The following is a 13,764-nucleotide window of genomic DNA, read 5'->3' as shown; positions in this document are numbered from 1 at the left end:
AAACAGAAGGTAGTAAATAAACTGCTGACTCTGCTAGGAAGGTTTTTTATTAGTTTTTTTCAAACATATATTGATACAGAGTTCAATGACGCGAGGCTTAATGACTCATTTCTGAGTTATTTACCTTATTTGTTCTTGTTACATCATGTATTGTTATTTATTGTCTCTTTAAACATACTTATATGAGCTTTGATTGTAGTGTTAATGTGATTTTATGTTTTTTTCCATCTTTTTTTAATTATTATTATTTTTGTGTGAAATGTACAATATAAAAATGTTATGTTAATTTTATTATCATCACTCTAAAATGAATCTTTAATGGATTGTAACTATTTCACCCTATGAATTAACTATGTGTGTAAATCTAATAAAACCAACCACTTTCTATCTTTTCTTTCTTTTCACAAGTTTTTGGGCGTGTGTGTGTGTGTGTGTGTGTGTGTGTGTGTGTGTGTGTGTGTGTGTGTGTGTGTGTGTGTGTGTGTGTGTGTGTGTGTGTGTGTGTGTGTGTGTGTGTGTGGGCGTGTGTGTGTGTGGGTGGGGGGTTAAATTTGAAACAGGACTGATATTCAAATCAGCTGAGCCTATTATGAAAGCACACTTATAAGACTGTGATGTTTTTAATGAGAGAGAAGACATAAGCAGACTGAGACAGAGAGAGAGAGAGACAGAGAGAGAGAGAGAGAGAGACAGAAGCAGCTCTCTGTTACTGACCGTCTGTGTTGTCCTCAGTGACCTTAGCTGGGCTGTTGCTAACTTCAGCTAAACTTTCCCTCCCTCCACCAATAGAGACAGACTGTCCCCCTTCCCCTCACAGCTGTGTGGCCTGAATGCTGGAAATAACCACCGGCCTGCGGATCAGGAGTCATGGCTGTTAAACAGTGGCAAATGTTGGCTCTGTGCCGCTGTCAACTGGAAGAAAAAAAAAAACAAAACAGGCTGAGCTTCATAGTGGAGACTGTGGAACTGTTACCCAAAGACATCCAGCAAAAAACACAGACGGTGCAACGGAGGAGCTGAACACATTTAAACATTACTATCTAATGCAACAAATGTATTGTATGCATTTGACTGTTATAGTTCACACGTTGGACTTCTGCAGCTACACAGCCAGTGAGACTCAGAGCTGTACAACAGGGAGCCATAAAACTGACAGATGGCAGAAAGCAAACATTTTTATATATATTGTGGGAGTTGAAAATACATCTCAATAGGCTACTGTTAATTAAATTGTTAATTAACTGGAGTATAAAAACAAACTCTTATGCTTTTCCTTTATTTAACTAGTTAGCTTTCTTTTATTAGCCTAATTACAGGGATTGTTTTGCATTAGAATAAGAAATACTTTATTAATCTTGAGGGAAATTTAATATTATGAGGTATTATGAGATCACAGGGTAATGAAAACCAAGATTTATTTTACACTTGATGAAGACAAAAGACATCTCTGGATGTGAAGGTATGTGATATACTATTCTAATTAGTGTTAGATACGTTAGATAGTAGTAGTAGTAGTATAGCAGTGTATGGATGACGTTTACAGTATCTGCATTAGCTGCTGCAGTTTTATGAAGTAAGTTAGCTTCAGCTAAAAGCCAGAAGCTCATTGTGTTTGTAGCCATTAGCTTTTTCCAGTGTTTTCACTTTTCGGTTGTGCTAAGCTGGCTAGCTACACACAAGATTCAAACTAATCAAGTTTAAATGCACTTAAGGGTCAAAGTAAAACTCTTTGTTTTACACTAACTGTTTTATGCATTGATTTATTCAGTTATATTTTATGATAACCTTTTACTACATTGAGTCAGTTTTGGGACTCCATAATAGACTAGTCATTACTGTATCATTCCTTTATCAGTTGTAAAATGTGCTGTAACATCCTTCAGCCCGGAGACGTCTCCCTCTAAATGAATCCACTGTAAATACCAGTTTTGAAAGAGTCACTTATCTGTGTTAAAACAAGAAAAGGGGCTTTGAATAGAATCTGAAGATTGAGTGTGTTTCCAATGCAAATCAGCTTGTTCTGAGAATCTTCTCTTAAGTGTGCGTCAGTTTTCAGCCTCAGGGGAATCGAACAGGAAATTAAGGCCAACAATCAGACATTCAGGCATCTGATGTATGTGTGGTGGTGTGTGTGGAGACAGGCCTGTCACTAATATTAATACAATGAGGTCATGCTATGTTTTCTGTGGATCTATGGTGAATTTCACTTACACAGACTAATACCAGTATTAAATTAGAGATTTTTGGCTGAAAGAATATGAATAATTCTGTATAAAAAGGGCTTTTAAACCTTTATGTAGAGAAATACATTAACAGAAAATCTATATAAACACTATATTTACTGTATGTGTCCCTGTCCTGTAGTGCAGCCACATGTTGTCTATGTTGTAACAATTGCAAGTTTTTGCTTTGTTACATGGCATTTAAAGATGTATTACTATAACACTATTTCTAAATGACAGGCTTTTCATTTATGCCTCACATCTAAATTGATAAAGTTTGTAGTAAAGGGCTTCTTTCTAAAGAATGATGGCTAACGTGTGTGGTTTATGGTGAGGGTACCATCATGTTTTTTATGTATTGTATATGATGGAAATATCATGACCAACCCTGAAACATTAAAATATAAAATATGGTTTGTCCTCCAGAGAATCTATGCTCTTGAAAATGAAACACATGCCACCTTAATACTATGTAGTAAGAAACATCAGAACGATAAAGTGAGTCAACAAATATGCCAACACAAATAAAAATGAAGATTATCCTATACCACTTTGCTCAGAACAATCAATCAAAATCATAATCTTATGAAACTTATTGACATCTTATAAACGTAGTATAATTAGATTTAAATCAAGGTCAGCTCAAATAACTTGTCAGAGCTTTCAACTGCAACTCAACTGTCTTCATCAGTACATGGTGTTTACTTGGTGTTCAAACCAGAGAAGTGATTGAAAGCTCCAGAAAAAGCTAGTGAAAGGACCATGAGCTAGGATTTTTTTTGTCAAACGTTCCATCAATAAATGTGAAGGTCAGTGTGTTTATGTGTATCACAAAAAAAGAAAGATAGTACACAGTGTACACAGAGAAACCACAAGAGACATGTTCTCTTTTTACAGTTTATTGTATATATATATTTATATATATATATAAAACTACAAAAGTAAGACTGTTTCAAATTCATAGACAGCAGTCCATTTATCTCATATATATATACATATATATACACACACATACATATATATATATATATGTATACATATATTTTATCTACAGTCCACATTTGGATCCCAATACAGCTGATAATTTCTCTCTCTGTGTGTTTGTATATTCTATTGCATAGAAAAAGGCACAGCTCTGAGGTCTGTGAAAAATACAGCCTTCATAGAGGAAATCAGCCTGGACTGCGGTCACTCTTTCCTGGCGAGTGGAACCGCAGCACACCCGGACAGCGCTAAAGCAGATTCAATTACAAACACTGATCGAAAAAAGTCTCAGGAGCTCGAATGTTGTTCATACTATGTACATTACTTTTGGCATTGAAGTGTCTATGACAGGCTTTGGAGTCTTGACATCTGAAGGTTGGAGACGTGTTTTGTTTTGTTTTTTTGAGTATTGCTGCATGAACTGTTCGCCTTCAACTGGAAAATGATGAACAAAAGAGTACAAAAGATGTAAAAAGTTGTGGCCGCCACCCCCACACACACACACAAAAAAAATCAATAACAAAGCAACAAACAAACAGATAAACAAGATAATATAACTACCTATGTATGTAAAAAAAATGGCTTCCACCCATAATTCCACACTCAGATACATTCCTATCTGGAGCAGAGTACATTCCTACCACACATTCTGTACACGCATTTACAATCCAAATGTTCACTTCACATCAAAAATAAATATATTTACACGGAAAAGAAAAAAAAAACCCAATATGAATAAATAACTTCATTGACAAAAAATAAGCACTCCAAAATTCAAACATAGTGAAAGAAACATGACGCAGTCGTCTACAAACAGTATTAGTTGGTGCTGCCGTCTGTTCGGCTCACACTCTGCTTTGAATTCAGTTCAAATGTTTTTTATTAACACACTCTAGATGAGGTGAAAAGCACGCTGGGGAGCCAATGATCTGCCTTGGAATACGTTTTAACATTACTCGGCCTCACTGCTGTTGGCTAACACGGTAAAAATGAGTCACGCTGGATTACAGATAACACATTCTGTCCCATTAACAACTACTGAGTCCCACCAGCTGGGAGTTCTGCTAGAAATACCATGAACATGCCATTTCATACCATAGTACTGTTGTGTTTAGGGTTTCCTGTGTAATTAGGTTCTTAACTACTTTTGAAGGAAAAATCCACCCTTAAATATTACTAATCCATTGAAGTAATGTAGATGATATGTATAATGAGTTACAATGGAGTTTGTATCAGAAACAGCCAAAATGATGTTAAACACCAAACTCTGCGGTTGCATTTAGCTCGAGCTTTTTAGCTGTTTTTCGCAGCTAACGAGCCAAACACCTCCTTTAAGACTTGGTGGAAACCAAATCAGAGCTAAAAGGACCTATGTTCTCCACATATGCAGATGACAACTCAAAATAAATTCAATGGATGAATAATATGTCAGATATTTGAGTTTCGACTTTTTCTGCTGCCCCCAAGTGGCCAAAAAACAATGAATGCAACTTTAAATATCAGGTTTATGGTTTGAGCCTCTAACAGTGGAGGCTTAAAAAGCATTTTTGCACTTCTAATAATGTTTTGATCACCATATAGTCAGTCCTGCAATGCATTGGTGATAAAAAAAACCCATTGTAGAAGTATCCCAGGGTGGATTTCCCCTTCAACATTTCAGCCTATTAGTTGAAATCATATTGTTTTACTGTCTACAAGAGGCAAAGTGATGACTAAGCTTTTCTTATTCATTGCTTATGAATATATTTCTGAGTATTGCAGCAAGCAAAGACATTTCACAACTTTTTGTTTTGTTGTATCAACTTGTACAAAACAAGCCTTTTTTTTTGCATCCTTGCAGATTCCTAAAAGTGTAGGCGACTATGCTGTTGTCCTGTAACTACTTTACTAATGTGGGTGTCCTCTGCAGGCTTTGTCACTATCAAAAGGCAACTATCCTGGTGCCAATGTGTTACTCTATCTCAGATTCATGATTTTTTTTTAAATCTCTAAATGAAGGTCAGTAGTCTAATAATGTATAAATGACTGTTTTAGCCTCAAACACTACATACATTATCTTTCTTTAAAAATCATTTTAATAGCAAACCCATCCTCCATACATATTATCCACAATAGTTAATAACTAAATCTGTGAAATGTATTTCAATTGTTGAATTATTAAACGTGACATCAACTTCATTATTATAAAAAATTTGAATGGGAATTAGATGTAAACTGGACTATATATTTAACTTGAACAGATCAGCATACAAAGGCTTAAACACAGCATTCGTAAACTGAGCTTCCCATTGTATGAAAAAACTGTGTGCGTGTGTGGTCTGCTGGGAAAATCATAAAGATGATAGGTATCCTCATGTGACCCTCCATCTTGGATGCTGCACTCAGTCATCATATTTAGTCTTTTTGTGCCTAAACTCATGCGAGGTGGACTGTGCAAGAGAGCAGTGTTTTGAAACAACAGAGTCTTTTTTTGCATGGTTGCAGTATCGGGTTAACACCCTGGTTTGGGTTTCCTACTTCGCTGGAAATTCACATTCAAATTATTTACGAGACAGATTTAGCCCTCTGGCGATCGCATGTGTTTAAAACATCCAAGCGGTTTTTAGGGTCAACCTCAAAACTGTACTGCACAATGTACAGAGGTGAGCAGAACCCTGAGATTTGGCATGTAAGAGCCTCTATCCTGAACACGGGTAAACATTCTCTGCAATTTGTCTGCCACTCATGTTGCTAAATCTGTTGGATCAAAACTCCCCGAAATAAGGCATTTCTCCTAAAATATATCCTTTTATTTACGCTATTCTAAGAAACCTACAGAGTACCAATGGTGCTGCAATTTGTGACATTTCTTTTGTGTCCTGTAAAGCCAAATTAAGCATTCAAAGAAAAAAAAAGCATGTGGTGGAGAGTGGTGTTTGGAGTCTGCTTAAGTTGGACTTTTCAGATGTTCTCCATCCCACTAAGATCTGTGTTGGTGCTGCTGCTGCTTCCAATATAAACACGTTCCTGTGGGTGTAGCTCATTTGAATTCTGCTGAAACTGAAGCATGATAACTAGCCCATACAACCGGGCTTATGTAAAATAGCATCCAACACAGTTACGTGCCTGCCAATTAGAAAGGTAAAGAAAAAACACATAAAAACCTGAACTGAATTCATAAACATAATGTGTACAAGAACAGACACCTCCTTCTATCAAAAGGGCTTCAACAAACCACTATGTGTTTTTAGAGCTATTGCCGAAGCGTAATTATATAGCCAAGCTAATATGTAGCACACTGGTAAAACAATGTATTCCATAAAAACTTATTATGCTCGCTTTTCAAATAAAACAGCATCTGTAATAAGATAAAAGATTAAATAATTATTATTTGATCATGAGAAATTACCTCACTTAATAACAGTTTTTAATACAATAGAATAAATTAAAAATGTTGAGGGAGTGACCTCTCTAGGCTGTTAAAGTGAAAAGATCTAGGAAAAAAAGAAAGAAAAACAGACAAATACTGTAAAAACAGGAATTGAATAAGTGGTCATTTTGAAAGGCACTCATCTGCTAAAAGCCATGAATCCAATGTGTGTGTGTGAGTGTATGAGTGTGCGTGTGTGTGTGTGTGCTTACTTGTATTTCTATACCTGTGAGGACTAACTGTCCTCACAAGGATAGAATGATTGCAAAGATCCTCCAGAATGAGGACAATCTGCCGGTCCTCATTTCTTTGTATTTACAGTAACTTTTCAGGGTTAAGGCTTAGGTCCGTGTTAAAGATTAGAACTAGGATTAGGTTTAAATTAGGGAATGAATGTAGTTATTGGAGGTCCTCACAAGTATAGAAATACAAACATATGTGTGTCTTTGTTTCCCGGTTACTTCATTTCCATATTTGGAAAGGCGAGCACAGTGCATGCACAGTGTTGTGTAGTAGTAGTAGTTGTCATAGTAGTACTAATTGACATCACCATCGATGCTTACAATTACCGACCTTTAAAGAGAGTTATTTAAAAACAAACATAAAAAGAACAACCAGGAAAAACCCTAAATTCATCCCAAATTTTCATTCCAGTCTGTTCTCCGTATTAAACTGTCTTTGTGTTTCAAAGGTGGTGTCTGCTAGTCACGAACCCACCAACACCTCCATGATGTGGTCCAGTTCTGTCAGATCAATTTTGAAAGGCTGATTGGCTGAAACCTGGGGGGCGGGGCCGCTGTACGGCGACGCCAGTGATTTGAGGAGGTCGTCCGCCGTCACCATCGGCGACAGTTTGGCGAGGCCACCGCCCGCCGTCATGCCGACAGCCCCCGCTGTCGTACAGGGGTCAAAGTCATACATGGACGTGTCGATGTCGGCGAACAGGACATCGTCCAGCGCCAAGTCTGAGAGAAACCCCGAGGGGGAGGAAGAGGAGGGAGAGGAGGAAGGAGAGGAGGAAATGTCTACTAGGCCTACAGGGGGCAGTGTGGGCAGAGTGTCCAGCGGCCGAAGCTCGGCACAGCGGCTTTCTGCTAGCAAGACGCTAGCTGCCTCTGGTTTAGCACCCACGGCTCTGAAGTCTCTGGGTGGTCCCATCGGTGCTGGGGACAGGGCTGCTAAGTGGGAGGGCTGGGTGAGTGGCATGGGAGTTGGGGAGGTAGTCACGGTCGTAGTATTAGCTGCTGCTGTCCTTGTTATGGCTGTGGGAGGACCCAACTCCATGTCACTCAGAGCGGAGGCGAAACCGTCATTGGACGAGGCAGGCACAGGGACCCTGGGGGACGCCTGGCTCAGAAGGGCCGACGGCAACGGTGGAGGCTGCGCAGGAGGAGGCGACAGAGGAGGAGTGGGTGGAGACGGAGCGCAAAAGGCTGAATCTCCACCGTCCTCCTCCAGTAAGGAGGCTGGAGTGAGGCAGGCTTCCAGAGGGGCGGGGCAGGCCTCCACACGATCGGGACAGGCGTGGGATGTCTGGCAGGTGGGAGGCACCGACGGGTGGGGTGAAGGCGGCGGAACGATCACCGGCATCAGCAGCGCAGAAGGTTGGGGCCCCTGAGCCGACGCCGCCGCTGACAAAACACCGAAGGAAGGCGCCTCGCGGTAGCCCTCATCCATGGGGTCGTCGGGCGGCGGCGAGGGCGGCAGGAGCAGCGGCCGGAGGGAGCCTTCTTGCTTGAGTTCGTCCTGGATGCGTCGCAGCATGTTGTTGATGAGGACTCGGCGCTCCAGGCTGGGCTCACCAAGCGGCCGCTGGCTGTACAGCTTCATCAGGGAGATGTTGAAGATGGTCTGCCGCTGAAGGGTGTACGATACCTTGGAAAGGCCTTCCGGACAGAGGCCTAGTCCCCCTCCCGCCACCGACGCCTCCATCGTTTTGCCTTCCAGCCCCTCTTCATCCTCGTCCAGCTTCCGCTTCGCACCTTTACCAAACATATATCTGGAAGACAAAACCAGAGACAGGACAGGAGTTCACTTGATGCTCATTGTAGAAATCCGTAACCTATCGAAGTATGTCATCTAGGACAGAACAATGACCACAACTGTACATTGTTGATTAACCTGACAACTATTTTTTCAATTACTGGATGAATTGTTTTGTCTATAAATGTCATAAAATATTGATAAATACCCCTCACAATTTACCAGAGCCAAAAGTGACATATTTAAATCGCTTGTTTGGTCCATTGTGGTCCAAATCCAAAGACTTTCGGTTGACCACCATAAGAGACAACCAATCAAAAATGATGAATCAATTGTAAAGATGTTGCTGATCAATTTTCTTGTTAACATTATGAATTCATGGACTAATCGTTTCATCTTTCAACCAAAATGAATAATATAGTCCTGGTTTTGGCAACAATCACATCCCTTAACATTGAATTCTCAAGGTAGCATACCCTTTTGGACCAGTCCCTTTTGATCAAGAGGTGTTTATCTTGAGTAGAAGATAGACATTCAAATAAGCACAATTTGGGTAAGATATTAATAAACAAATCTTTCTTAATAACTAACCCTGTTTTAAAGACAGGATTTCCCCCGTTGGCGTTTTTAATGGCTTTCCGAAACCAATTCAAAGCACTTCCGTGACAAAAACTGTTCTTCCTTCCTGCCTGGAATACACCTCAAATAATTCTGATATTCCAAATAATTTCACATCTGTTTTTTGGGGGTTTTTCATATGTTGATTTAAGTCCAGTGGTAGAATATGATTATGACTGTCGAAACCACATCTCAGCTCACCGAAGCAGCCGTCATATTCAGCAGTGAAGTTTTCAGGCTGAAACCCAGAAGCTTAAAAGCGGTAATTCAAGAAGCTGCTTAAAAGCAACAAGCTTACTGCAACAGGGGATTTTAAAAAAAACATACATTGAAACTGAGAGCAGCTGCAATGGGAGCCTCGTACTGCCGCTGCATACTGTAGCCCAGCGCGCGCACACACACACACACATACACACACACACACACAGTTATGTAATAGCAGCGTTCCCTGCTGTACCACAGGATCATAGGCCAGATTTAAAGCCAAACCCCCCCTCTTCCACCCTCCTCCTGCCATATTAGAATAGCACATTGAGTTACTTAGTGGGGGGGTGGGGCACGGTGTGTGAGTGGGGGGTGTGGGGGGGGATATACAGTGGAAGAGGAGAGAGGGAGAGAGAGAAAAAATGCACAATGACGAAGCTACAGTAGCTAAAAAAAGATATTCCAACAGTTTACAAGATTGGTCTAATTAAACTATCTGATAATGTCACTGCTACTACAGAGTGGAAGAAAAAAAGAAAAAAATTAAGGAAGACAAGAAAGAAAGAGGGAGAGAAAGAAAGAAAAAAGGAAGAAAGAGAGAAAAAGAGAAAGAAAGAAAGAAAACAGGCATAGCTGCAGTGTGTTTGAGTCTGATCCAGGCTGACAGGCTCATGCAGCCAGTCTCTGTCTACACACACACACACACACACACACACACACACACACACACACACACACACACACACACACACAGTGTACACTGCGCATGCGTCTCCTCACACACACACACACACACACATACACACACACACACACACACACAGGAAGTGTGAGCTGCAGGCCCAGTCACCACGACTGGTTGGTTGCCATGACAAACAGAGTCAGCTGGGAATTCACCCAAAGAGATGACAAAGAATGGGATGGTGGGGAGGGGGGGAGGAGGAAGAGGAGGAGGGAAGCAGGGGGTGGGTTTGGGGGGTTGCTGGGGGGGGGCAGGAAGGAAGAGGAGGAAGAGGAGGAGGAGGAGGTGAGAGATTGTGATTAGTCTTGTAAAAAAAAAGTGGGAGGGTAATGAGCGCTGTTCTCCACGCCTTCCTCTAAAACTACTACTACTGCCGAGGTGCCTTTGAGCAAGACTCTGAACCTGGAGAAGCTCTGTGCATGTGCAGCTCTACATGAATATTATGTAAAAAGCACTGGAGCGACTGATTTGTGTAGCCCAGTCAATTTAATTTAGATCCAAACTAATAACAAATGTGCCTGAGAGGGTTTCAACAATCTGTGTAACACCTTCAATACTCATGTTTCCCTCATGTTACAACATGTGTTAGTAAGCATATTCTTTAACTTTGAACAGAGCTAGGTTAGCTGTTTCCAGTCCTTATGCCAAGGTAAGCTAATCATGTAAACAACAGTTGTGTCAATATTGTCATTTAACTTTTAGCAAGACAGCCAACCAGCCAAAATGTTGAACTATTCCTTTAACGAGACATCCAGTTGGTGCATTTATCTAAATTAAAGCAAAAACTAGCCAGTACTATAAACGCTGTTAGCATTTATGAGAAACTAGAAGTCTGTAGTTAGCATGAGCAGCTACAACAAGTAACTTCAGTAATTATCATCTTGTTATTAGAGCTACGCCAATATATTAGCCAATATTAGCTTAGCATAGCAGATATATTTAAGACATATTTAAAGTCACAGCCACCAGAGAGTTCAGATGAATTATTATCTATTAGGCAAAAATATTTGTTTTTGTTACTGTATGCATTTACGTTAAAAAAACAGATTTGCTGTTAAATATTGATACAAACCCAATATATAAACTCAGTATAGAATATAATCTATACTAATCTCTAAATGATTTTGTTTATCTGAGGATCAGATTATTTGAATTCAATCCAATTGTGACTCAATTTTGTCAGTGCCATATGGCTACATGTATATGGTAACTGTCCACAGTATGTATAAGGGTATAATATATCCTCTGACCTAAAACTATTAGTCTACTTAACTATTAATCTACTTAACGGCTATATCTGATGAACTGGTATTAGTTCCCGTTTTTGTTCTGTTTCTTGTCCTGTTTTTTTTTTCATTGTTGATGTTGTTGTTGTTCTTTTTTACTGCGTTGTAACTCAAGCATCATTTTGTTATATAATTTCTAAAAATGCAAAACGGCACCCCCACCCACCTGAATGGGAAAGCGGCCCCGGACCCCCAGACCCCACCACACCACCCAGGGACACACACATATGTCTATACAAACATGCACCTACACTCAGCCCACACACACCTTAACCTAAAAAAGGTTAGTTTGCACACATATTTACTTGTGTGAACACATACATACATACGTACATATCTGCAATAGAGAACATAAAGTGATAAACAATACTGTGAATGGTACTGAAATGCAGTTTACCATCTTCTTAGCAGCTGTCAGACTGGCCAAAAACACACACTGTTGAGCTTTTTGTAAATGAAGAGAGATCATTTAATACCAGTACCGATGGGGAGAGAGGGACAGGTATGTGTAATATTGCAGGAAGTGGCCAGATTTTCTGGCTCTATGATTGCCTAATGTGACAAAAATATTGTGTAGTCTGATCCTGGCATTCTTTAACAGACATAAAATCTAACTGTCCTCAGAAGAGTCACTGTTTAATAACTTCTTTCCTCTGAAACATGTACCTGTACAGGTAACCTGCTCCAATTAAACCTTTCTGGTTTAAAAAAAAGCACAAGCTGTCACAAACACATTGATTGATTAGTTAATTGGGTCAATAAACAAAAAAACTCCCCTCAAAAGGACACATTTATGAGCTCTGCAGTAGTTAGCGCTCCTAATGGATGCTTCACCTGCCATTCAGCCCAGTGTTTCAGCTGCACATTTAACATGAGCTCACTTTATTTAGGAATAATCAGGATTATTGCTGTTTTTGCAGTTTGGAGCTACAGGAGCATTCCAATTCTAGTTAAATCTATTACTGACACTTTCTTCTAATCAGCTGCATATCCTCCACTCATTTTAACATCAGGTGTCTGTGACTACTTCAGTCTCTACGCTGACAGCAGTGGTTCACTGAGCTGCGAGGGGAAATGGCGAATCAAGAGAGAGAGAGAGAGAGAGAGAGAGAGAGAGAGAGAGAGAGAGAGAGAGAGAGAGAGAGAGAGAGCAACAGAGTTAGTTTCAAAGCAGTTTGCGAGTGTGTGATTGAGAGGCGAAGCAGCTGCGCATGTCTGACTCACTGACTCATGGCAGGGTGTTTAGACACACACACACACACACACACACACACACACACACACACACACACACACACACACACACACACACACACACACACACACACACAGAGTGCAGGGCTGACATACCAGAGGTGCCCCACCCCTTTACATTCCACTTCATTATCCTCCTCTTCCCCTCTCCCTTCTCCTCCTCCACCTCTTCTTCTTCACTCACTCTTTCTTTTTTTATGTCTTTTTCCATCTTTTTATTTCACCAATCCCCCCCCCACCCTCCCTTCTCCCCCTCTCCGCTGACTGTCAAAGTTCACAGGCCCAGGGAGGGGGTGGTGGAGGGAGTCCTACACACCCCTTATGAGCCATTTCTAGATATGAATACAACAGATCATAAATGAGTAGATAAACGCATGACGGCGTTGGCGGTGGCGGCGGTAGAGGAGGCACTGCAATCCAAAATGGAGCCGCGGTCTCTTCATTCATTCATTCAAGGTCACTGTGACTTAACGCGTCGCTGCAAACTGTCTCACAAGTACGCTTTTCCATGAGGTTGATATAAGCAGAAGCACCGGAGATAAAGAGGTGACTAGTAAATGACAGGGGGGTTAACCAATCCGCAGTTATAAAGGTCAATCTGATAGTTGGAAACTAAAGCTCATTCATTATGCATTCATTATTCAATTGGACACAAAGTATTTAGTGCTTGTGATAATATTTACAGCAGCAGTAGACTCATACTGTATGGATATATTACACTACAGTCAGCTTCACTGTCTCCATAAGTCCAACATGTGTCCATCAAACACATAATACATCATATCTATCCTATTAGAGGTAACTAACTCTACCTGCACCCCATCACATATTAATACAAGTCACTGGAACTATATCACTAAATACAATCTGAAACTGTTTAAATTACACCTGTCACCATAGATATAGGCGTTTGAAGATCATTTTATACCACTGATATATTGATAATATAATAGCAGTATAATGTAATGGGGGGGGGGGTACACTTATGTAAAGACACACTGTCATTATGGTTGGGGACAGAGTTATTTACCTTTAATTCTTCTACAGTCTCCACTCAGGACG

General features: G+C 40.4%; 1 protein-coding gene across 2 annotated transcripts in view; it reads right to left on the bottom strand.

The window, feature by feature from the left end:
* Nucleotides 1-6,004: 6,004 nt before the first annotated feature.
* The window catches only part of sertad2b (SERTA domain containing 2b), a 38,434-nt gene continuing 30,674 nt past the window's right edge, over nucleotides 6,005-13,764 (bottom strand). For both annotated transcript variants that reach the window (XM_053333700.1, XM_053333701.1), the window contains exon 2: nucleotides 6,005-8,614. In XM_053333700.1, coding sequence (XP_053189675.1) covers nucleotides 7,321-8,610 — 1,290 coding nt within the window. In that variant the 5' untranslated portion in view covers nucleotides 8,611-8,614 and the 3' untranslated portion in view covers nucleotides 6,005-7,320. The remainder of the gene's footprint in view (nucleotides 8,615-13,764) is intronic.

Source organism: Scomber japonicus, chromosome 14 (assembly GCF_027409825.1).
Source record: "Scomber japonicus isolate fScoJap1 chromosome 14, fScoJap1.pri, whole genome shotgun sequence".
NCBI classification, from domain to species: domain Eukaryota; kingdom Metazoa; phylum Chordata; class Actinopteri; order Scombriformes; family Scombridae; genus Scomber; species Scomber japonicus.
This window is presented reverse-complemented; position numbering and strand designations above follow the sequence as displayed.